Consider the following 27,532-nt stretch of genomic DNA (forward strand, 5'->3'; position numbering starts at 1 on the left):
TCAATCCAGCTATATATAAAAAGATCATGACACAAAAGCCTCATGATCAAATGGGATCTGTCTCAGGAATGCAAGGTTTAACATTCAAAAGAAAAAAAAAAATCAGTATTATTTATCAAATGAACAGAATAAAGGAAAAAAACATATGATTATCTCAATAAAATAGGTACAGAAAAATACATGACAAAATTCAAAATCTACTCAAATAAAAAAGACTTGGCAGACAAAGAATGTTATTAGGTGCCACTAAGTCAATTCTGACTCAGACATAGCAACCCTATGTACAACAGAATGAAATACTGCCTCACAATCATTGCTATGTTTGAGCCCATTGCTGCAGTCACTAATGAACACCTTTTCTGATTTTAAACCAAAACAAGGAATAGAAGGTAACTTATTCAATCTGATAAAGGACATCTATGAAAAAACTACAACTAATACCAAACCAAGGAGTCCTGGAGGTGCAAACAGTTAAGCACTTGGCTGCTAACCTAAAGATTGGAGGTTCGAACCCATCCAGAGGGCCCCACAGGACAAAGACCTGGAGGTCTGCTTTTGTAAAGATTATAGCCAAGAAAACCCTATGAGGCAGTTCTACTCTGTCACGTGGGGTTGCTATGAGTCAAAATTGACTCAACAGCACCTAACAACAACAATACCATACTTAATGATGAAAAGACTGGCACCTAGAGCTAGGGGCTGATGCAACAGCAGCTAACAACAAAGACTGAGAACAAAGCAAGAATATTAACTCTCAACACTTCTGTTCAACATTTTATTGACAGTTTTAGCCAAGGCAACAGGCAAGAAAAAGAAAAGGTATAGAGATTTCAAAGAAAAAAGAAAAACTGTCTTTATTCCCAGTCAACATGATCAGAAAATTTACAATGGAAGAATCAGGCTGATCACCACGTGATCAATCTTAACATTAGAACTGGGAAAACGAGGCACTGTGTACCTTCTAATGTGATACAATACAAAGGAAAACAGCTCCACCTATGAAATACTATAAATATTGAACCTGAATCTAACCAAGCCTCTAGAGCAGCACTGTCTAAAAGAACTTCCTGTGATGATGGAAATGTTCTATATATGGCTACTGAGCACTTGAAATGTGGCTAGCGCAATCGAAGACCTAAATTTTTTTGTTTTTAGTTAAATTTAATTAAATAGTTATGAGTGGCTACTAGCACAGAAAACAGCACAGCTTTAGAACTACCTAACATTTACAAAAATACAAGGAATAAAGGAAGAATTTAAATGACACATCAAGAACAAGATAAATTATATGACAAGTTAAAAGACAAATCCCGAATGTGCAACGTTCTTGAGGGCAACTGATCTAGTTTCTCTAACCAAGTCACTGTCATAAAAAGGGGGTAGGAAACTACAGAAGAGGAGACATAACAACCAAATGTAATATATACTCCTTGTTTGGACCCTACTAGAACAACTACAAAAAGACATTTCTGAGACAAATCAGGACAGGGTGTCATATGATATCAAGGAGTTACTGTTCATTTTATAGGGTAGCTATGAGTCGGAATCGACTCGACGGCACTGGGTTAAGTTAATAAAGCAGCCCTGGCGGCACGGTGGTTAAGAGTTCGGCTGCTAACAAAAAAGGCCAGGAGTTCAAATCCACTAGCCGCTCCTTGGAAACCCTATGGGGCAGTTTTACTCTGTCCTATAAGGTCGCTATGAGTCGGAATCCACTTGACGGCAATGGGCTTCGCTTTTGTGCAAGTTAATAAAAACAACATGGAAAATAAAAGGGGCAAGATTAGACTGTTCCAAGGTCCTTGTATGTTCCATAAAGAGAAAAGATTCACTGGTAAACTTTAGACTTCAAGGAATGCAAGCCCAATAAACGTTTAATTCAATTAATAAGAATGAAAATAGAATACCTAACTTCTAAGCCAACAGAAGAAAGAAAAAAATATATATAATGAGCAATAACGGCAAGAAAGGTGAAGGAAAGCAAAAAAAAAAAAAATAGATAAAACACAAAATAAGAAGGTAAGAATTACTGTTATCATTCATTTATTAATTATTCAAATATCTGTCCACTACAGCAGTTCTCAAAGTATAGTCCATGAACCCTTTCAGAGATTTTATGGGGCCAAACCTATTTCCATAACAGCACTAAGACATCATTTGCCTTTTTATGCTGGTACAAAAGCAATGGTAAATAAAACTGCTAGCAGTTTTACATAAATCAAGATAGTGATACCAACTGTGCTAGTAGTAATCATTGTTTATTTTCACTGTCACACACACACACTCAGTTTATTAAAAAAAAAAAAAATTTTAGTTAAAAATATCCTTCATGAGGCAGTAAAAATAACTTAGCTTTATTAAACCTCAATCATTCAGTATACAGCTTTTTATACTCCATGTGAAGAAACAAAAAGTACATATAAAGCATTCCTGCTGCATATCGAAGTACAGTGGCTGCTTTGAGGAAAAGCACCTTGAGTTACAAGCTGAACTAGCCATTTTTTCATGGAACATCATTTTTACTTGAAAAAACTGGCTGACAGATAAACCATTTGTTGTTGTTGTTATTAGCTACCATCAAGTTAGCCCCCATCACGGCTGCCCAGTCCTGTGACATTCCATGATTGGTCACAGATTAGAGAGCTGTGATCCATAGGATTTTTACTGGCTGATTTTCAGAACAGATGACCAGGCCTTCCTTCGTAGCACATCTCATTCTGGAAGCTCCACTGAAACCTGTTCAGCATCACAGCAACACACAAGCCTCCACTGACAGATGAATGGTGGCTGCGCATGAGGTGTATTGGTCAGAAATCAAACCCAGGTCTCCAGCATGGAAGGCGAGAACTCTACCACTGAACCACCAGTGTGAACCATGGTTAGATTTGGTTAAATGTCATTTTAAGAAAAAACACTGATAAAATTTGAGCTTTAAAGCAAAAATTAAAATTTTAGAAAATGACACCTGCTGCTGTGAGCTTAACAGCTTTCTAATGCTTAGAGAGACTTTTCTGCTAAGATTGTTGGTGATATTAACAAAGGCAGTCTTTAATAACATATAATGAAATGTGCCAACATCTGGAAGATGTGCGTAACTCAGTGAACTGTTATTTTCCAAATGACTAATGCTTAATGTTACAAAATCATGTGTAAGTAAAAGATCTAGTTATGAGCACAGTACAAGTATTTCATTAATATGGCTTCAGATTCTATACTTAACTAACCTTTAGGAAACTATACAAAAGAAGAATATCCACAATTACATGAAAAAGCTACTAAAATACTCCTTCCTTTTCCGACTACACAGCTATGCGAGGCTGGATTTTCTCCATATACTTCAACCAAAACAAGATAGTGCAAGAGACTGAATGCAGAAGCAGATATGAGAATCCAGCTGTCTTCTATCAGGCTCAACATTAGAGATTTGCAGAGCTGTAAAACAACGGCACCCCTAATATTTTTGTGTTTTAGAAAATACAGTTGATTTTCATAAAAAAAAAGTTATGTTTCTTTGTATTAGGCTTATTATTTTTAAGAAATGCCTTAAACATCTCTCTAAAATAGATATAACTCACATAAAAGCATGTTGGGGGACTCATTTTTAAGAGTGAAAATGAGTTCGGAGGGCAATTACATTTGTAAATTGGTCTACTATATGCAAGTATAGATGGTTAGACCTCGTCTCATGTACTCTGAACATGGGAGACCAGTTCCTGGAGAAGGAGTAAAGACCCTTGACGAGACAGACGGACACAGTGGCTGCAACAATGAGCTCAAACATAGCAACAATCGCGAGGATGGTGCAGGACCAGGCAGTGTTTCAATATGTTGTACACAGGGTTGCTATGAGTTGGAATCAACTCAATGACACCTAACAACAACACATGCAACTCACTAAGGAGAGACAGGATGTCCATTATTTTGAGGTGAAGTATCTGGTTATATTCAAAGTATGTAAGACATGTGTAAAAGTAAACAGCCATACATTCACTTACCCAGCTACATGGGTAAGAAACTATTCACTGGAGCTATATACTAATAGCAGTGGCTCTCTAAATTTTGGATAACTTTAATCACCATCCTTTTTTCTCCTCTATAGACCTTCTTCTAAAAGCCAGGTTTCTTTACAGCGTAAATCTGAACCCCAAAGCAAATGAATTTCCTCCTAGAACTCAATCAAGTTGTAGAATCTTATTCTAAAAGAGTTGTCCTAAAAGCACAGTTTAACAGAGTGATCTCTTCAGATTCTTTTTCCTATAGACGTTAAGTTCCCAGTTCCTTAGTGTCCACAGTCAGAATTTACTGTATTGCATTTATTTATGTAGCTTGCGTCCTACATGCTAATTTCCTTATGAACATTCCACCACAGACTAAAGTCTACTATCAGTAAGTGTGCAATATTCAACATAACTCATAGTTGAAAAAATGCAGATTAAAACAATTTTATGCTTTTTCACACACACAAAAATTCAATGACGGTTCTCAAATCGGTGAAAGTTTAAGAAACACCAGAACTCTTATATGCAAAAAATAAAATTGGGAGTAAAACTGGCAGAATTTTTTTGAAGATCATAAGATGTTTTTAAATGGCCCTTCTCCCCCATCATTTTCTACCACACCACTCACCTAGTTTTATTTTCTTCTTAGCACTTATTACTCCTAAGTTATCCTTCAAAAAAAATTATCTGCCTCACACTCATTAGAGTGCAAGCTTCATAACAGTAAGAGTCTTGTTCACTAATGTATCCTGAGTCTAGTACATCTCTGGGAACAGAGTAAGTGTTCAAAAAAACTTAATAAGTGATAATCACTACAGTATTATTTTTTAAAAAGCAAAAACAGAAAGACTTTTGGGAACAACCATCAAACCCAGAATAATTAAATAAACTATGGACTTGCATTCAGTGGAATACCAAATTTTTTTAAGAACAATGAGAGATCTGCAAGTAACTAATATGGGAAGATCTAAGGCACACTAAATGAAAAAAACAGGCTGTGAAATACATAAGAATGATCATTCATGTGTTGGGAGGAAAAAAACACATATACACTAAAGTACAGAAAAAAGCGTGGAAGGAACTGGCAAATAACCACTTCTAGGGACAAGGAGTAGGATTTGGGGAGGGACAGAGGCATGCATTTGTACGTACTTCTTTAAACAGCTTCATATTACGAAATTTCTCTAATTTTTTTTTTTTTGAAAAAAATCCTAACCTGTTTATGTAAGCCACGACAAAGTGGAACATACTCAATAGCGTAAACACTATTACACATATGTATGTACAGACATGAGTCAACTGAAATAAATGTACCTCGAACAGCTGCAATTTGTCCTTTGTGTGGCTTCAACAAAATCCCAGGATGCTACTTTATCTGCTGTCTCTTCTTCACATAGACCACCAGATGAAGCTGAATACTTCCTCCTAAGATTTGAAATCATGAAGTCTTTTAGAATTCATAAAATTCTCTGCTCTTAAACCTGAATTGAAGCACTAAATACTGACTTTTAAAGTCATTTTTCTGCATTAAAGAAAAATCATACAAATGACTGTTTATACTTTAAATATCTACTAATTATAAGTAACTACCAACATGCAATTTTATAAACTTGAAAATGAAAATACATACTTGTTCTGTGCTCTGTTCATATTGCATTCTTGCCAAACTCTATCCACCACATGATTTGCTAATTTTCTGGGTATTTTCCCCCCATGGTGGCTAGTATTGTCAGAGTTGAAGCCATCAGATACTGAAGAAAATTTGACCCACTTCTGGGCAGATTGGGGATCAACTGAAAACCCAAACAAAAAAAGAACAGGCTGTAGGAGAATAAAGGCAGGTTTAAAGTAAAAAAATTTTTTTAATTAATTTGTGCTATGACTTGCCCTAGATATGTGGTAAGCCTACTTACAACTGAGGCAAAAAGCATGTTACTTTAAATACACCTAGAACAGCATCCTTAATTTTGAAAAATACACTGAAATATTTAGAGGTGATAAGACATCATGTCTGCAGGTTGTTCTCAAATGGTGCAGAAAAAGACCAATGATAATGAATGTATACATACAAAGAGGGTGATGGAGCAAATGGTAACAGTTTGGGTATCTGGATAATAGAGTTCTTTGTGCTATACTTGCAACTTTTAAATTAGTTTGAAATTATTTCAAAATAAATTATTTTTTAAATGCTTACTGTACTCAAAGTAACAGATTTAACGTAAGAGCTGATGAAATAAATTAATATAATACCTGTTTGGACTTCCTCAGGAGATGTAGGTGGTGTAAGAGTAACTGAGGACATAGCAGGATCTCTTGTGGAAGCAGGCACTTGGTGGACACCCAAGCAAGAAGCTGAACAATGAGAGGATCCCACAGAGCTAAGAATAGGAATGTCTGACTGAGGGACTAGAACAAAGCAAGCTGGGTAGATCATTCGGACACCAGCTGAAAGGAAAACAAATGAACAGGAAGGAAAAGCAATTACTACTGTGATCGTAGTAGAATGAGTTTCACTCAAAATGTACTGTTATGGAAAAGTAGACATAAGATGACCAGTGTAAATAAAATTGTATTTTTATAAATATATGCTCTTCTGGCACAAGGTTTTTCTAAAAGAATCCACAAAGAAAGTATTAGTAATGGTTAGCTTTGGTGAGAGACTGTTAGAAGAAAGCAGCTTTCTCTTTCCATTTTTGGATTTTCTATTAATGTGTGTTGCCTTTAAAAATTTATTTTAAAAGCTTAACAAAGGTAGTTTAGGCACTAGAATTATGGACTATTTTTTACTTTCTTCTTTGTCTCAATTTTAAAAATCTAGTAAAAGTTTATATTTTTTGTTGCAATTGCCCCATTTATTGAAATTGAACACTGGTAATCCTTTTATTAAAAAAAAAAAAAAAAAAAACAACCTAAATAAGGCAACCTTCATATATAACATTACCATTAAGATTCTCTTCAATATTGTATAATAGACTATAATCTCAATTATCTGCTCAGTTATATGGAATATATGTCATCATTCCATTGTCAGGCTTGGTTTTGTGACTTGCTTTGGAATGTAAGATCCCACTACACCTAACAGGAGCTTTGCTTTGGAATGTCAGTGCCTGTGACATATATTACACCTAGCAAGAGCTTCAATTTGCCTGCATGGTCAGGGCAACCTCTCTTACTTCTGCTCTCTGCCATGACATCAACATCCCAAACATGGGCTACCTTGTTACTTGAGCCCGTAATTGAGAAGACACGTAAAACACAGCCCATCTGAATAGAGCTAACCTGGACAGAGTAGACCAAAGCCACAAAATCTTTAGGTACATTTTCTGCCTTTTAAGTTATCAGAGGCAACAGTTTTACCAAATGTCAAAACACTGCATAACATAGTTCGTCTACTTTCCAGCCTCCAAATATTCATTTTCAATTATTTACTATCTTCCCTCCCTTAACATGGTGGGTTATTTATTTCCCTGTACCAATGGCTTTGGGATTTGCCATGTGACTAGTTTTGTCTAAGAGATGTGAGCAGATATGACATATACCACATTCCAGCAGAAGCTTTAAATACACATGCATGGCTAGTCTTGGTTCCTATTATTCCTCTACTGTTATACTATAAAGACAGCATGTTCCAGACAGTGGGTACTCCTTTAACCTAGACTGCAAAATGAGAAGATACAGGGAGCCAAACCACAGCCAAGCTGCAGCCCTTAAGTAATGTGAGCAGGAAATAAGAAATAAACACTTGATGTTGAAAGCAACTAAGGTATTAGAGATGTATGTTATTCAGCAAACACTATCTAATATATACAGCCATGTGATTTCCCTTTAAGATTAATACTCAGAAACCGTACCAACAAGAACTTCTACTGCAGCTAAAGAATCGTCTTCCCAATCCATATCCTCCTGTTTTTCTTCACACATCTCCTTCAAGCAAGATGAGATAGGATAGAACTGTTTCCATTCACCAATCAATTTCTTTGTAGCTGAATCAGACATCTTGAATGCCTGTCCTGTGAGAGTGCCATTTAGTCCAAATGGGCTTAAAATAACTAGAAATCCAAAACAGACATCAGGTAAATAACAAAAGACTATTACACCAAATAAGAACACATTGAACAGTTTGGCAAGTAATTATGCAACTCTAAAAAGGAAATGGAAACCCATAATGATCATTCCAGAGAATAACAATTTATTACACTTCATTATTGTGGCAATAAAGTACAACACTTAGCTTATTATAAAAAGTGTTAAAATCATTGTGCTTTATGTCAAAGTTTACAGAGCAAATTAAGTTCTCATTAAACAATTAATACGCATATTGTTTTTTGACACTGGTGCCAACCCTGCAATGTGTCCACTCTCTCCCCGTCTCGACCTTGGGTTCCCCATTTCTAGTCGTCCAGCTTTCCTGTACCCATCTGCCTTCTCATCCTTACCCCTGGGCTGGTATGCCCATTTATCTCATATACACGGTTGAACTACGTGTGTTACTGTTTTTTTTATAGGCCTGTCTAATCTTTGGCTGAAAGGTGAACCTCAGGAGTGATTTCAGTGCTGAGTTAAAAGGGTGTCCAGGGGTCACACTCTCAGGGTTTCTCTAGTCTGTCAGATCAGTAAGTCTGGTCTAAAAACTGTTAAAAAATACTGTCTCCTTCCCTGTCGTCCCCCCGGCCAAAATCTCAGATGGATAGAATTTCAATATGAACTGAAAAAATTTGTGATACCTTTAGCTCCTCTTGACTCCCCCTAAGGAAAAGCAATTTGAGGAGAAACAATATATATATACAACTCTAAGTACTTAAAATGTACTACCACATAAATCTAAAAAAGCAAGTTTAGAATTAAAACAAGAACACACTGCCAGTACTTAAAAACAATGCACCAGCAATCTTATAAAATATTCCCTTTACAGTTCAAACATTTTCATGGTATAAAGATGCCAGAAGTCCCTGTGTTTCCATGTTAAAAATGGCTATGTGGCCTGACACACAAGATGACCTTGAAAATACAATCCTTTAGAGATGTGATATGTTACTGAAAATAACTCTTTAAAATGTTACCATTTATGTTAAAGGATTATTTTTATAATGTCCATATTAAAAATTTTATTTCACTGATTTACACTCTAATTGGGGAGAAGAAAGTACAGCTGCATGAAAATCATCATTATGCTAACAATTAGTAGGAAATCCAGGAACCTCGAAATGTAAAATGACCATCTTCAATAAGGATCTTCTTGGAACAACAAAATGATCAAATACCTAAGCCAATTAAAATAATCTACCTTGAAATGGGCTATTAGACTGTTGAGCAATGGTGATATGCTCTTCACTAAGAAGGTACACAGGTTGATGTTGGTTAATTTCCACACTGGTACAAACATTGCTGTCTCCGTGCAAGAAAAAGGTGAAAGAGCAGGACAAGTGTTCACTAATAAAGAAGAAAAAGTTATATTTTAGAGATGATTAATGGCCAAACAATAAGCCACCCTGCTTTTCTTTATTAAGAAGTTACACCACAAAAATACATATTTTCTTCAACCCAGCAATTTTACTTCATCATCTGAAGGAAAAAAACCATGGATCTAAGCAAAGATTTATCTGTAAGAAATATTCTTCACAGCACTTTTTATAATAGAAAAAGCTGCAAATAGAGGAACCAGTTAAATAAGTTAGGTACACCCACACACGACTATAATATAGTTACAAAAATCATTAAAGGTGAAGGAGTGGATTTAGTAAAAAGACAGGCTACCAAAACAGTACAATCCCATTTTTTTGAGGAGAATAATAGAGAGTTTTCTTTGGCAAAAAAGTCTTAAGTGTGTAGTAAAATTAAAATTTTTATTTTTGATTATTTTTCTCCCACATATATAAGAAAATTAAACAGATATATATTTTCTCATTTTATTATTTCTGAAAGTGCATTGCATCTGACAATCCATCATGCATTTAATGTAGCACCCCCTCCATAAGTTTTACTAAAGCAATGATGGGTCTTACAAATGAATGCAACCTAAAATCAGGGTTATATGCAAAACAGGCTGGCTTATAATGTTTACATATGGCTGGTATGCAGGGTTGAAAAATAAAGTCCCAAGAAGAAAGCAGATATATGCTTAGAAAGGTCAAGTGGCCCAGGAGGGAATGAGATTGTACAGAAAAAATAATCCACTTTTCTTATTTCTGTTCCACATACTTATTTTAAGAATTCACCTTAAAGAAAGAATTCTTTAAAATATGACTGTTAACCCACTGTTGTCAAGTTGATTCCAATTCATAGCAACTGCTACATAGGATTTCCAAGGCTGTAATTTTTATGAGAACAGATTGCCACATCTTTCCCCAGAAGCACAGCCGGCAGGTTTGAACCATCAACCTTTCAGTTAGTAGCCGAGCATCACCCAGGCTATGTACATGACCATCAATCAACTTAAAACTTGAGTGTGTGCGTATATATATATATATATGAATGCATATAATAGTTCTTTAAAATATGATCATTAATCAACTCAAAACTTCTTGAACATATACATATACTTCTTATATATATATGTATAAGCTGTCTTTAATTATTTCTGGACAAGGCTGGGCAAAATAAAGTGATAGAAAAGTAATGCTGTGGCTAACACAAGTAGGAAAGTAGAAAGTAGAAAAGAGGTAAAGAGTAATGCAAAAAAAAAAGAGTAATGCAGAGCTGCGTATTTCTTCACGTCTTATATATTGTAGGTGAAAAAGATAATGTCAAAAGTTGACAGAACAAAAAATTGAAATTTAAGCATATTATTTTAAGTTATGAAAGTAACCCAAAGAAAAACTGAAAATAAAGTAACCAATGACACAAATCTACATCTTTCAGTGTAGATGTACACTTACATCGCTAGGGATCATGGCAGCAGCCACGAGAACTAAACAAAAAAGTTTTAAAATGCTGGTTACTTCCAAGTGATGGGAATGAGATATTTGTTTTGAGCAGTCTTTAATTATGTTTTTATTTATGCTACTATTCTTTACTGAAGAAGTCCTCGTGGCACAATGGTTAAGCCCTCAGGTGCTGCTAACCCGAGGGTTGGCAGTTTGAACCCATCAGCTGCTCAGCAGGAGAAAAAGACCTGGTGATCTACTCCCATAAAGATTACAGCCTAGGAAGCTCTATGGGGCAGTTCTACTCTGTCCTGTAGGGTTCCTATGAGGCAGAATCGACTTGACAGCATACAGCTCTTGACTACTTGAATCATATTAAAATTACTTCTAAATTAAAAAAAAAAAAAAAGAATTCTATATATTAATCGGAAACCCTGGTGGTGTAGTGGTTAAATGCTATGGCTGCTAATCAAAAAGGTCAGCAGTCATTATTATATCCTCCAACACATCAAGTTTTTTTTTATAAGCTTTTTATTTCAAAATAATTTTAAATTTACAAAAAAGTTACAAGTAGGAGTTCCCACTATACTCTTCACCCAGTTTCCCCTAATGTTTACATCTTACATACCATGCTGTATTTGTCAAATAAGAAACACTGGTTTACTACTATTAACTAAACTTCAGATTTCATTTGGATTTCAGCGGCTTTCCACTTATGCCCTAATTTCTATTCCAGGATCCAATCCAAGATACCACATTGCATTTTTTTTTTTTAATTTTAAATTAAGCCTATTTCTTGTCTGACTAAAATGCTAATCCACTGGAACACAGCTATTAATGGTGTAATTATGAAGACTATGGACATTTGCAGAGCCCTGGTGGCATAATGGTTAAGCGCTCGGCTGCTAACGGAACAGTCACTGGATCAAACCCATCAGCCACAATCGATGGGACAAAGATGTGACAGTCTGCTTCTGCAAAGATTATAGCCTTGCAAACTCTACGGAGGACATTCTGTCCTATAGGATCACTATGAGTTGGAACCAACTTGACGGCAACAGGTTTTTCTGGTTTTATAGACATTTGGCTTAGTATAAGAGTATAAACCTAAAATAATCACCAAGTCAAGATTAAGTAAAGAGCCTGTTAACTAACAACAGCTTTGAGGATTGCCCATCCAGAAAGAGATCATTTCCATTGCTTATTTTAAGGAATAAGCTCAATTATCGCTGCACTTCCAAAAGTGGTGAATGACCATGGAACACAAACTTAATTCTGAACACATACACACAAAAAACTCACACACACATTCAAAACAACTTTGCACTAAACTCAGCATTATATTTAGACCTATATGCTACCCTAGTTTTTCACTAAGCCACCAAGTGGAAGCAAGTAAAAGGGGTATTATTCCTTTACTTGACAAGTATTCTAGGGCACATATACTGGGGGGGTAGGCGCATGGCACTGTCCTAGGCATACAATTTAATTACAGTTATGGTAAGTGCTATGGTGAAAATTAAGTACAGGATGCTACAAGAATGTCTTAACAAGATCTAGATACTGATACTAAACTTTTAATTCCTAACGAGAAAAAATGCACTTAGGTAACATAACAGAAGCTATTCTGATGTCCTTTGGTGCCTTACACTGGCCCACCCCCAATACTTGTTCCTTCTCCAACTTCCTATCTTACTGGTCTTCCTCTAATACTTCCCTTCTCTTTCACACTGGCCTCCCTGATGTTCCTTAAACACATTAGATATTTCTCTACCTGAAACACTCTAGATACCCACATTCACCTTCTTCAGGTCTCTGGGGATTAAAAAAAAAAAAAAACACTGCTGTCCAGTCAATTCCTTCACTGATTACCGTACTTTAAATTGCCCCTCCCCTCAATTTCTCACTTTTTTTCTTATCACCATTTAACATTATGCAGTTTACTTATTTCTCATACTCACCCTTCCCAACCCAGAATGTAAGCTCTACCGGAATAAGAATTTGTCTCCTTTGTTTAATGTTTTATCTTCAGCATCTAGAATAGGTGCACACAGTAGGTACACACGAAATACTGTAGAATGAAGTTGAGATCTGAACTGCTTACTTCTAACTAAACATATCCCCTTTCTAATCAAGCCTTTATACAGTCGTCCAAGCCAGAAATGTGAACCATCCTAGTCTTCTTTTTCCCTTCACTCCCTACCTTCAATCAATCTGCTACCAATTCCTACTTCCTCAACCCTTGACTTTTGGCTTGCTTTATGACCTTTTTTGGCCAGCAGAAGCCTGAAATGTGCTTATGCAATTCAGTTTATCCTCCAGTGCTTCTTTATTCACAATGATAAGAACATGTCTTGGCTGGCCCATTGGTCTGAGGAGGATGAAAAACAACACATGTAGTGGACCTCTACCCAACCTGCAATTTAGAGCATAGCCTAGATTGGCTAACCCCCAGCTGTCCTGTAGATGCTATGAGTGAGAATACACGACTGCTGCTTTAAGCCACTAAGTTTTGGGAGTATTGTGTTACATAACAATAACTGATACAGAAATTGCTACCAAAAACGACACTTTTTAAAAAGAATACTTTTGGATGCTGGTATAGTCTAAATTTACCCCTTATTTGCTGGAAAAGATCATTAATCTCCCCAAGAATCAGTTTTTGCTTATCAAATAGATAAATAAAAGTATCCACAATTAAAAAAAAAAAAAAATGAGGCGCTGCCATAACAAAAACCTAAAATATGTGGTGCTGGCTTTGGGATCAGTTAGTGGGTGGCAAGTACACTGGAAAAATAGAGAGGAAACTGCTATGAGAATCTGAAAAAATGGTGACCTGTGTTATGCAGTGAACAAATACTCTGTACTGGAAGCTAGCTTGTTCTGTAACCCTTCATCTAAAGAACGATAATTTAAAAAAAAGATCACAGCTGGGGGGAAAAAAAAGACTGAGAGGGAAGATGCCGTGTGAAGATGCAGGCTGACACTGGAATGATGAAGCCACAAGCCAAGGAACTCCTGTGGGCACCAGAAGCTGCAAGAGGCAAGAACGAAGCTTCCCCTAGACCTTGGAGAGAGCACAGCCCTGCTGAAACTTTAATTTTGGACTTCTGGCCTCCAAAACAGTGAGAGAATAAATTTATGCTGTTGTTTTTTCAAAAAAAAAAAAAAGAACTACTTTGTACAACTGTTGCCTGAAATAATATGGAAAGCAGAAAACGTACCTAATGAACTTAGAGAGTCGGTGGAACAGACCAAGTCAAAATGCAGAAAACATAAATTAGCTGTTACCAGCTATACTTGATAAAATACTACAAGAAAGAGATAAACTCAGGAAAGAACTTGCAGGCTTGCTAGGATAATTTACAGAAAATACAGATAGCCCAGAAACTGCAGAGTTGAAAAATGAAACTGTTTCTCAACAAAGCAATGGTGTGGCCACTACAACAGATCCTCAGTGAAAAGACTCAGTCAAGAGAGTGACCCTAATACTCTTTGTTAAGAGCAGGAAACATGATTCTTGACACCAGTTAAAACATTAGGATTTTTAAAAAATTACTTTCAAGCCTCCATACATTTATTTTTCTTAAAAAAGTTATCTAACATAAACAACCATACATAACTACTTTTACTACTACATGTAGACATGCATATATAAGAATATTTGTGCTTTTCTTCCTTTTGAGAATATCCACTTTTCTGACACAAGTGCCGCTTCTATAATTTCTAAGGTTGAGTTATATGGCATATAAGTACACAATAATCTCTAAATAATATTTTTATCTTAACAAATCACTAATGTTTAGTTTCTGAGAGGGACATACCCAACACACTCACCATGTGTATTAATACACAACAGGCAGAAGCCAATTTTCAAAGTATTTTTCTTTCTAAACTATAAAGGATATGAGAGTCCAAAAACAAGCTAAAAAGCCAGAAAAGAATAAATGAAAAATTGGTATTCAACTGGCTAGAATGAATATTTTTCAATACTACAAGCCTCTTCTTTTATAGGTCTGTCGGTATGCTTTAGAAGAATCAAAAATATTTCTTGGCCCCCCCAAAAAAAAAACCAAACTCACTACCATCGAGTCAATTCCAACTCATAAATCTTTATGGACGTCAACTACCATTTTTCTAGTTCAGAGCAGCTGGTGGGTTCAAACCGCTTACCTTCAGGTTAGGAACCGAGAGCTTAACCACTGTGCCTCCAGGGCTCCTCATTAGAGAGAGCAAATTCCCCTATAAATGTTCTTAAAAAAAATTCTTGGTAGAGAGGGTAAATTTTTGGAACATGTATAAAGGAATTAAAAAATACTTGCATCAAGGAAAACAGGGAAGAGATTCAAGCAAGTATATGCAGAGAAACCATAATGTGATTAACTTTAGGGATCAAATAAGCATGCTATAGAAATGATTATGAATGCTGGGTGTTTACTCAGTAACTGAATAACCCAGCGCCAGTAGCTGAATAGCAGATTTTAAAATCTGAATTGCTAATACTTGCAAGAACATTTGCAAGTATAAGCAACAACCTAAAACAATCTCATGCTCTTTATCTTTAAAAGACAAAAAGGTTAAGAGACCTACATCTTATATCTTCATATTGAATATTCCTGTAACCGGTGAATTATAGTTCTTAAGAAGAACACAGCTTTCAACTGTTTCATACATAAAATGTTAAATAAAAAATAATACTGAATATTAAATAAAAATATTCAAAATGGGTTTTTATCATGACAAACAAGAAAATTATGTAGCTAAAAATCTGCTTTCCTAAAGGGATTATTATAACCTTAGAAATGTTAAAAGAAGTACATTAACTGCTCTTAAATATTATTTAAGAAAATAAATTTAAAATCTGGTATATAAAAAAATCATGGAGGCCATCTTTTCAGCTTTGCAACAGCCTTTCCATATGCCCAACTAGCACTTAACCATCTTAACTTTTAAATCAAAAAAGGAAATGTGGCTTTTTGATATAAAATGATAAATTTGTCTCCTAGGGGTCTTTGTAAAAACCCAATATTCCAAAGTGCAAAACATGTGATCAATGCTCTCAGCTCCTGCTGTAATCTGCACTGCCCTACTTATCAGCAGCTCTCAACTCCAGCTATGATTAAAGAAAAGCGTCACCTCCTATACCACTAGCACATATTCCCAGTATCGTCTGATCTTCTTGTAACAGAACGGTTTAAAATAAACCAAGTTTGTGTATGATATAGGTGAAAAATTAAGCATTCTTAATATAGTAGAAAATTTCGGGAATTTTCATATTAAAGCCAACACTCCAGCCAGAGAATATCATAAAACAAAGAGAATGTTAGGTAACACTGACTCACTAAATTCAAAATGCCTTTTCTTTCAAGGAGAGATGTTACCAGTTACAATATCACTTCATCAAACATTTTTGGCACTTAGCACTTTAGACAAGTGACGTTAAAACAAATGCATATTACTATAAAGTAATGCAGAGCATACTCTTGCTCTCTAGGAGTTTATACTCTTAGTCCCAGAACAAAAAAATATTGAGTGAGGCAGAATTTTACAGATGATGAAACCCAAACAGATCTTCTGTTGTAGAAACATTCCAAACAAAAGGATTCTTTATATCTAAAAAAGAAAATGAAAACATGCTTATAAAAAGTTGGCTGTTCTAACAACAGTTGGAAATATGTACTGTATTGTTGTTTGCGTTGTTGGGTAGATTTTGACTCAACTTGACCCTACAGGACACAGCAGAACTGCCCCCATAGCATTTCCTAGGCTGTAATCTTTATGGGAGCAGATCACCAGGCTTTTTTTCCTTCGGAATGACTGATGGGTTCTAACCACTGACCTTTTGGTTAGCAGCCAAGTGCCTTAACCACTGTCCCCCAGGGCTCCTTATATACTGCATTAAGAGGTGCTATATCTAATCTATTTTTAGGATTTCTGTTAGGTAGATATAGAAAGATGATATCTCATTTTGCTGGTAAGGAATTCAAGGCACAAAGAAGTTAAATGGCTTATCTTAAAATCATAAAACTAGCTAGAGGAAATGTTGATTTATAAACCCTAGTCATCCTAATTTCTAGATTACCACTTCATTAATTCAACTAGTTTCCAAATTTGTCTTATATTAGAACCACCTGGAGATCTTTTAAAAATCCCAAAGCACAGGCCACATCCCCAGACCAATTAAATCACAACTTTTGGTGGCAAGACACAGGAACCAATATTTTTTTAAGCTCCTCAGATGACACCCATATCAAGACAAGTCTGAGAACCACTGCATTGTTCTATATTTCTGCAGCCTTCAGCGTAACTTTAAAAAAACTCTTAAAGTTACAGGTTTAACTTCAATATTGGGTATTCTTAACACAGCTCCATGAATAAAAAAATCTATATTAAAATCCAGAAGATACACTTTATCTGTGGATCCTCTATATATTCCTGCTCACTTGGTGAACATTACTTACATTATACAGTTAAAGATTGCTTAGAAAGTAGTAACATTATTATTCTGGTTTACAACTTCAAGAGCACTACAAGTACTATTTTCCCTTACGGTTGTTTTTAAGTGCTCTGTTCCTACGATTTTCTATCACTTTAAAAAGATGTAGGTAAAAGAGATATAATGATCTACTGGTACCACAATCTGTCTCATATTTTCTATGCCCTACAATCCAGCTGTAACACCTGGTAGTTCTATGACCTTGGACAAGTTACTTAACCTCTCTGTGCTTCAGGTTTATCACTTGTAAAACTGGGGTAGTAACCTGGTTGTTGTGCAAATTACTTGAGTTAATACATATTAAGCCCTAATTTAGAACAGCATCTGGCATACTATAAACCCAGTAAGTGCTGGGAATGTTTGTTCTTTATTCAGTGGGTCAATTCTACCTTAGGCAAAAGGTTTACTACTCCTTCCTCCCTTTTGGAAAAAAATTCTCTATTATCATTTATATCTAAGGACAGTAGTTCAAAAAGACAAATTTGTATAAGTCGATAGTAAGAACTACAATAAGAAAAGCTCAAGGGGGAGAGATGGAGGGAGAGGAAAGGGAGAAATGGAGGGAGGGAGCACTTAATTTTTCTTATAAATGTTCCTGGAAAGCATGAAAATGAGAAAAATTGACCATGCAAATCCCAACAACTCAAGCACCATAGAGAAATTTCATGGGCCATTAAGAACTATGACATCATCACTTAAGATTTTAGAAACAGGATGCATAACAGTCTTGATGACAGACATGAAGGACAGATCAACAGAGTGTAAGACAAAAATGAAAAAATTATCAAGACTGAAGTAACCATGCTGAACTTGGGCAGATAGTGGGTATCTTGACATAGGTGTGGGGTTCTCCCTACTTTTGAGAATCCAGAGCACACTCACAATTTAGCATACAATTTTAAGAGGGTTCCCAGACTATCAGAAGGTATCTTTTACCAATAAACACTACCAAGCTTGGCAGGGCTAGCCCAAGAAGAATGCAGTTAATACAACAGCCACCATACACATGAGACTATCAAGCCCTTCAAGGATGACTAGTTTAAATTGAGATGTGTAGTAAGTATAAGATACACACTAGATTCTGAATACGTACTACAAAAAAATAAAAAATATATACTATCTTATTAGCACCTTTATGTATTCAATTACATGTTGAAATAGTATTACTTTGGAAATGTTTGGTTAAATAAAGCATTTACATTCATCTTTTTTCTTAATTTTCTTTAATGTAACTACTATAAAACTCAAAATTACATTTGTGGCTTGCATTGTATTTCCATTGGACAGTGCTACCCTGGAAGACAAGAAAAGAAAAATGAATCCTTAGAAACCAAGATAGTGATCGTTTTCAGCTTCTTTAGAAGTTCAGGCTTTCAGACATATCCCAACCAGAGGAATACAACCCAAGGATATCCTAAAGCTATGTATAACCTGTTGCCGTCAAGTCAATTCCAACTCATAGTGACCTTAGAGGACAGAGCAGAACTGTCCTATGGGGTTTCCAAGGACCACCTGGTGGATTCGAACTGCTGACCTTTTGGTTAGCAGCCAAACTCTTAACCGCTATGCCACAAGAGGTTCCAAAGCTATGTACAGTAGCTACTGATACATCTCCAGCAGACACTTAAATTCATGATGCTTATTTTTAATTCATTTTGATAATGAGGAAGATAATGTAAAAGCCACAGATATAATGGAAGATACATAAGCTTGTAGATGGAATTTACAGCATATTCTCTTATCTACTGTCTCTGAAAAAGAAAAACTTTACCAACTTGTTTAGTGATGTTCCAAAAGTATATTTATTTTAATTAGAAATGTAAAAGCTCTGGTCTAAGCAACGCTATCTAAAGAACTTTCTACAATGATGAAAATGTTCTATATCTGCATGCCCAATACGGTAGCTACTTGCCACATGAAAACTTGAAATATGGCTTGTACAAGTAAGGAATTGAATTTTTAATTGTATTTAACCCAGCTGTATCACTAAGAGCCCCAGCGGTGTAGTGGTTAAGCACTCAGCTGCTAACCGAAGAGTCAACAGTTCAAACCCACTAGCTACTCCGCAGGAGACATACCAGTCTTTAATTCTTTTATAAACTCTGTGTTAATGCTGATTTTAGGCTGTTGTTTAAAGTATTTCCTAAATTGTAGTTAAGTTTTTCAAATCAAATAATTATAATTTTTTCTAAATAGGTAAGCTTTTAAAAAACTAGTTTAAAAACAACTTTAGAGTTGGAATAAGAACTTTAAAAAACATCCATATTAAATAGGAAAGTAACAAAAGCAGCAGTTAAAAGAATTAAAAGGGGTTGCCTCTGAGAACAACTCTAGTGGCTGGAGCTCAGGATTGCAGTTTTTCACTTTAAATCTTGGCAATCTGCTTGGCTTCTTAAAATTATATAAATATATGTGGCAGACACTGCTAACTGCCCACCCAATATTTATTTCCCCTTCTTCTAATTGCCTACCTAATATCTATTCTCCCTTCTTAACAAAAGAAGTCTTACTTTGTTTACAGCCACTGTTTCCCAAATTTTTATTTGGCAGTGTTTCCAAATAAAAAATATTTGTTTCTTTTAGTAGGGCAAATAATAGGCCAGCTAAGAGTTCCTAGAAAACAATCTACCTTCTGACTCCTTGCTTGCTTCCTCCCTTCCTTCCTCTTCCTGCCTGGAATTCACTGCGAAGTGTACAGGTACAGCACTCACTGGGATCAGGAAGATGAAAGCCAAAGGCTAAAAAGGTGGCAAACCAGAAAACTCCAGGGAACCTGAGTTCTTGGTGACATTTTTGAGCACCTATACCAATCCTGGACTACCTACCTCCAGATTCCCTGCTGTTGAGAAAACCTCGACAATGATTAATAATCATGACCAAATGTTTACTTTACATTCCCTCACATCTTTCAGCAAAAATGAATAAATTTCCTTCAGTTTTCTCTTCTTCCACATCCCATCTTACTCTTCTGTGTTTCATCTCTCTTCAAGTCTCATTAATTCAACAATTGCTTGGTTCTGAATCTTCCAACAGACTATGCCTTATATTATTTAAATCACAGAATACTGTGGTAGTAACCTGAAAGTTTTATTTGCACAGGAAAAGAAGATACCTACATTAAAGTCTTCTGTGTTCCATCTGCAGCCACTCTAATTAGTGTCATAAATTTACTCAATTCGAAGTTCAAGAAAATCACAAACCCTCCAACAGTAACATTATCTTATAAAGAAAAACATACATTTAAATTAAGACAAACTGAGAAGTTAGGTAATAAAAAGGGTTAACTAAACCCAAAAAGAATGTAAATACGGATCACTACCTTCAACAGGTGTTAATACTCCGTAACTTTAACATAAGAGTACTGTGTAGATGTTTGCACTAGCACTAAAAATATATTTCAAAACATAAACCTCTCATTTCATTTTGTATTTTCTCTACCTTCCCAAATCAAAACCTAGGCCACTGTATTAAAACACAGGTCTATCCTCACTGCAAAAAAAAAAAAAAAAGTCTTAAAATGTATAAAGTGATGGGTAGGGTGGTCAAAGAAAACCTGAATACTTATAGTACTTTGCTAAAGTTGACCTTCTGAATGTTTGCAAGATATTGGCTTGTTTTATTCCACATTTTCTATAAAGCCATAAAAATTAAACCTAAAGAAATATCAAGTGAATTTAAATACAATAGCTTACCTTTTATTTATAGGTTTTTCATCTTTTTCATAAGGCTTTACAAACCACTTGCCGATACGTACAAAGTTCCGGTTCATTAAACACCGCTCCAACAGATTGTGAACTGCTTTGAAAAGCAAAGTTCGGCATTCATAAGAAAGTCCATTCTCCCACACTCCATCTTCTTCTTCTGTAAGAGAAATGAAAAAAAAAAGGTATTGGCACTATAGCTATTCAGAGCCATGTGAAAAAATGTTACAATTTACATTCTACATTCATAAGCCCTACTTCACCTCATAATATTGAACTACGATCACTTCAATATATCTCTACACATTAAAACATCAGATTTCTAAGTTACTCCACAAGGAATAAAAGGCCTAAGTGCCATGTATTCCACTAAATTACCTGAAAATCATGTTTCCACCACATAAAAAGTCAATGATACACTAATTTGGTTTCTATATCAATGAAAACAACATCTGTATAACCTGGGAGATATTATACACACACTATACCTAAGATGCCAATTTCTAAGCTGGCTTACACGTTCCTTTGTCCTAATTTCACCATTCAACCTGCCAAAAAAACTAATCAGTTAATAATTACACTCAGAACATTTTATGTCCAGCAGCATTTTAATCCACAACTATAAAATTAAGTGATGAATAAAAAGGAAGCTACTTGCACACAGCCTAACAAGCAGTGCATTACCAGCCACCTTAGGTCTCATTTCAAACAAATGATTCTAATGATTACTATTCAGTATAGAACCCTCTACCTGGGAAAGAAATTTAAAAATCTAAAGACTTACATTTTAAATGGCATTTCTGTTATATAAAGACATAGCTATCTTCATTGACTATGCAGCCTCAGTTCTGCCAGCAAATCTATTAACCACTCCAAGTTAACATACAAAAAATATATATATAACAGTCATTTTGAGGTAAGTTTTGGATCTAGTTCAGAAAAAAAAAAGTTTTTTTGCTCTCTATCCATTTCATGGGGAGCCACAGTGGTACAGCTGTTAACATACTCAGCTGCTAACCAAAAAGTCAGCGGTTGAACCCACCAGCCACTCCGCGGGATAAAGATGTGGCAGTCTGCTTCCATAAAGATTTACAGCCTTAGAAACCTTATGGGGCATTTCTACTCTGTCTTATGGGGTTGCTTTGAGTTGGAATCAACAGAAGAGCAGTGGATCCATTTCACATCTATAACCAACCATCCAATAAATCCTGCTACAAATAAGATGTTATTTGAGCATTTTTACTTTTATCTTAATATTTAAATTTCTTATTTCAAATATAATTCACTATCTTTCTGTAGACTATGTATCTTTAAAAACATTACATGAATATAGGTTATCTTTCAATTTTAAAGTAAAAATAAATGATAAAATCTTTTTCAACACTAAAATGTATATACCATACCCAGAGAAAAATAATAATGTTTTTGAACAAATCTGCAAAGACATTAAGAGTGACACATGGTTTATGTTCAGTACTTACACAACGAAGGACAGAATAAACATTAACTAGACAAGCACAATGACAGTGGACTTTAGCTGCACTACAAAGGTTAATGCTGACTTTATGCTCTTCTTTAAAGTTATTCCCTAAATTGTAGTTGAGTTTTTCAAATCAAATAATTATTTTTTCTAAAAAGGTAAGCTTTTAAAGAATAAAATTTAAAAACAAAACTTTAAGAGTTGGAATAAAAACTTTTAAAAACATTAATATTAAATAGGAAAAGTTTTTCACATTCCATTACACTGTAGATGCTCCTATCCCATGGCTATGTAATGCCAAAACGTTCATGGAATTCACTATATTACCCAAATGAATTCCTTTTTGTAGCTATTCATATTTTTTTAAATATTAGGCTAGAAGAAAAGGGAAGTGGCACATAGTGAATTCACAGTAATTATTTAAAGGTCTAGACACAAGTGTATTTGTGAGGTGCTAAGAGAAGAAAAATGAATCTCAATCGATCTGCTTTCAGGCTAATCAGGTCCTATAAAAAAAAAAATCATTTCAAAATTAAACAGCTACATTAAGAGTTTTACTTCATATTATGTGACTTACGATTACTAAAAACAGGCATGTTCTTAATACCTCCCATTCTTCACTTCTTTGTCATCTATTAATATATTTTATTTCTATTCTTTTACCTCAAAAATCCTTACTTCTTAAGAGGCACAATGGTTGTAACATTTGTCCCATATAAGCGTTTAACAAAATCTTTAATATCTTTATTACTTCTCAATTTTAAAGTATCAAAGTTCTAAGACAGTTACCACTACACCTATCTAAGACATAGAGTTCCTAAAAAATTCCAATATCAGAAAATTATTCACTTAAAACTTGAGAATGAATTTGCCTTCTTCCCAGAAAGAGTAAATAACAAAAATTTTGGAATAGCAAGGGCTATAAATCACTTGTCTGTCAGTTTGTCATACAGTGATGGCTTGAGAGTTGCTGCTATGGTGCTTAAAGCTACACACCAGCATCTCAAACACCAGCAGGGTGCCCAGAGTGGACAGATTTCAGTGGAGCTTCCAGACTAGGAAGAAAGGCCTGGTGATCTACTTAACGACAACTTTGCAGACCACAACAAAATACTGTCCAATACAGTGCTGGCGGATGCGTTCCCTGAGCTGGAGGCATTATACAACAGCCCCAACAACGGACGCCAGCACACACTAACAATCACAAAGGCTGCACAAAACCAGGCAACGTTTTGTTCTGTTACACATAAGGTCACCATGAGCTGGACCCAACTTGACAGTAACTAACAACGACAAAGAGCTACAATATAATAATTTATATATATTTCACATAAAATTTTATGGTTTTTAATCTATTAATAAAATCTACTTAATAAATTTTAGTTTAACCTACAATAAAATGGCTTAAACATATTTAATGTAGTTTAGAAAATTAATATTAATTTTCAAACTTTTCTTCCTCATTACTTTAAACTACATCTGGAGAAACTTAAGTGAACTTAATGCTTTCAGGAGGGTTCTCATCCTCCCAAAATGCCAACAGTTTTCATTAACACTAAATGAGAGTTAAACCAAAACAAAGAGAACAAGTGACCTGTCACGGTTTTCTAAAGACATGACAAAGCAACCATTACACTGAAGTAGTGTAATTTTATTTTTTCACTGCCAAGGAAATAACAAGAATGAATCCTGGTAATATTTGATGAAAAACCTAAAGGTTTCCCTATAAGGTCTCCCGCCCCAAAGGGGGGGGGAGGATTAGAAACATATAATAATAAAAGTAATTTTTCTACATGCTGTTTTCAGAGATATCTAAAGTAAAATTGTACGTCCGACCCACCCAAGATATAGTGATTGCACCTAGTTAAAACAAGTCCTTGACCAAAGTCTCAGGGAAGAAACTACAGGCCTAATAGCTCACACGACCCACAGCCTCATCTACCCTGAGACCTAGGACTAGAAGGTGTCAACAACAGATGGACCCTGGTAGAAAGGGAGAAAAACACAAACCAGAACTCACGTTCTTAAAAAGTCCAGAATTGCTGGAGCAGTTTCAAGTAGAGGACTTCCTAAGACTGTTAAACCCTGTGCTGAAACTATCCTGAGGTCACCTTTTAGGGAAATAGCAGACTGGCACACATTATAAAGGATATTATCCATGAGTACGGTGCTGCATTAAAAAACCATCTATATAAGACCAAATGCCCAACAATTAAAGCAAAAATGAGAAGATAAGAGAGCAGGGAAACCAGAGTGCTGAAAAGGGAACAATTAGAATACAATGATGGGGAATGCTGACACATTGTGAAAATGTAACTGTTACTGAACAACTTGTATAGAAAACTGTCAAATGGGAACCTAATCTGCTGTGTAAACTTTCACTGGACACACAATAAAATACTATATAAAAAAAAAAGAAGCTTGTATTGGAATGTAAATCAACCTACTGTTTCCTCCATTGAGAAAGTCATGCTCCCCACCAAAAAATAAATGAATAAAAATCAGTTGAACTTATTGTGCTAGGTGACACAGTAAAAATTGTTAATTCTAAAATAAATAAATAAAGCAAGTCCTTCAATCTCAACACCGGTGTTATAATCTGGGAAGGGAGAAAGAATGGGACACATGTCAAATCTTTACCTAGTTCTTTGCAATTTAATCAATCATAGCCTAGTGGAAAAAGGCCCCTTAATACATTTAAATAAATTTTCTCCACCCTTGGTATCTATATCCACAGAGAAAACAAGAGAGTTTCAATTCTGCATTTTTGGTACTTTTCAGTTCTTAGAATTAGAATGCTTAATTATCGTTGTTACTCGAAAAGTTTTACGAAGTATTTATTTGAAAAAAAACAATACAAAAGTTCAAATGCTGAATTTGAATCACCACAAAATTTTTTTTTCTAAGCACACAGATTACGGTGATGCCAAAGTATGTTACGGGTCATAAAAATAATTATCAATGGAAAAAAATCAAAAACAAAAAAGCTGATATACCTACGACTCAACATTTTTAAAATGTCAATTTTTATTGTGATCAGCTGATAAGGAAGGAAATCATTTCCTATATAATACACTAATTTTTGAATAATGAATGTCTCAAAAATTAACATGGTAGAAAAGGCCATGTATTTCCTGAAAGAATAAAGAGAAATGTTTAAATGTCTAGATTAGTACTTATCTTAAACAAAAATTTCCTCTTCATTGAACAATTACTACTTAGGGCCTTAAACTGGCAGCATCAGTCATCTATGGCAAAACCTGAAAAGCCTCTTATGTTCACTATCTTTAATTTGAAGATTTAAAAATTATGCATGCTTTCTTGCTCAAAAAGGACAATATGTAGAAGAAACAAGGCAAACGATAAAGCTGTCGCCCAAAGACTAGCCAATACACAAAGATGGGCCACAAGTAAATTACAGAACAGATATAAATTAAGTCTCTTCAGACTAACATTAAAAAAACCAACAGCTGCCTGTTGAGTCAATTCTGACTCATGCTGAGCCCATGTGTATCAGAGTAGAACTGTGTTCATCAACAGCTGATTTTTCAGAAGTACGTTGCCAGGCCTTTCACCCAAGGCACCTCTGATGGACTTTTAACCATCAAACTTCCAGTCAAGCATGTTAACAGGCAACTAGAGACTCTCTTCAGGCAACCAAAGTACTAAATAATTTTTTAGTTTAGCGGGCACTAGATTCCTATGCTTTGCTGCTATTTTACCAATTGTCAATCCTGTTGAAAGCTGTCATTTAAGATTAAAATCCACTATAATTAATATTCTTCAACGAAAGCACCTGAAATTAAGTTCTAAGACTAACTAACTAATGGCCCACTTAGTTTGAACAACATTCAGTATGGTGACATTCTAACATAATGAAAGTATTTGGGCACCACTAAAATCTAGTGCTATATACAGACCTCAGATACCAGGCAAACAAAAAACATTTTTAACCCTGACGGCATCTGGGTTTTGTTTTTCGTTTGTTTGTTTTAATTCTCAAGGTGTCAGTTTTCTCAATCTCATCATCTTCTAACTCACTATGATTTTTTTAAATGCCAAACTTGGGGAGGGAGTTTTTTGTTTTTATTTTAAGGGAAAGAATAAAAGCCAATGGTAACAGCAACAGAATTCCAAAGAGGTTAGGACACAATAAAAATACACAGAAAACTTTTCTCCTTCAAGGACACACTAATGAAAATAAAACAATTTTGCTTTGAAGCAAACTAAGAGTACACTTAAAAGAACCACTACACACTACAGACTTTTGACTAGAGGGACTGAGCTAAGATTTTCCCACCATTAATTTTACACTTCTGTCACTGACTACACCACTAAACGAGATGTGCTACCAAGTTTAATTAAAAAAAAATTTAAAAAACGGAAGACGACAACCATACCCAGGAAGGACTTTTGCTCCCTTATTTCTTTTCCATCAAAAAATACCAATTTATCAACTCAACTATGTGTTCTCTCTGAGGGAGTACAGTAAAAAGTAAAAAACATACATGTTTGGATTTGGGAGGAAGTAAAAAAAAATTCTGAGCAAATACCCTTCTGGAATGTTTTGGTTAAGGCTAATATTAGGGATAATCCTGTCCCCAAAATCATCAAACCTTTGCAAATTACTGAACTGTATTAACTACTGCTGGAAAACAAGTACGTAACTTAGGGTTTAAAGTATGTATTTGGCAACCAACATCACAAAACAATACGTGTATTAATTGTTTAATAAGAAACTAATTTGCTCTGTAAACCATCTAAAGTACAAAAGAGGAAACAGTTATTGCAATCTGAAGTAATTCTATGCTGTAGATTTTATGAGATTCATATGATTATTCCTATTTAAGTAAAAAGCAAGCATAAACGGTGCATCCAAACAAAATTTTTAATTAGGAAAAAAAAATAATGTATTAAATCAGGTTTGGTTTGCTATAACTGATCTTTACCAGTTAGCATTAAAGTGAGTTTACATTTGTGATCCAAACAAGTAC

The 27,532-nt window shown here is 35.0% G+C and overlaps 1 protein-coding gene across 1 annotated transcript in view; it reads right to left on the bottom strand.

Annotated features, from left to right (window-relative positions):
* The window catches only part of MED13 (mediator complex subunit 13), a 95,209-nt gene that overhangs the window by 61,998 nt on the left and 5,679 nt on the right, over window positions 1–27,532 (bottom strand). Inside the window, exons 3-8 of the mRNA XM_049858734.1 lie at window positions 21,050–21,218; window positions 9,283–9,428; window positions 7,850–8,047; window positions 6,249–6,443; window positions 5,629–5,791; window positions 5,313–5,423 (exon numbers count right to left, since the gene is read on the bottom strand). Of these exons, the coding sequence (XP_049714691.1) occupies window positions 5,313–5,423; window positions 5,629–5,791; window positions 6,249–6,443; window positions 7,850–8,047; window positions 9,283–9,428; window positions 21,050–21,218 (982 nt within the window). The remainder of the gene's footprint in view (window positions 1–5,312; window positions 5,424–5,628; window positions 5,792–6,248; window positions 6,444–7,849; window positions 8,048–9,282; window positions 9,429–21,049; window positions 21,219–27,532) is intronic.

This window comes from Elephas maximus, chromosome 19 (assembly GCF_024166365.1).
Source record: "Elephas maximus indicus isolate mEleMax1 chromosome 19, mEleMax1 primary haplotype, whole genome shotgun sequence".
Lineage (NCBI taxonomy): Eukaryota > Metazoa > Chordata > Mammalia > Proboscidea > Elephantidae > Elephas > Elephas maximus.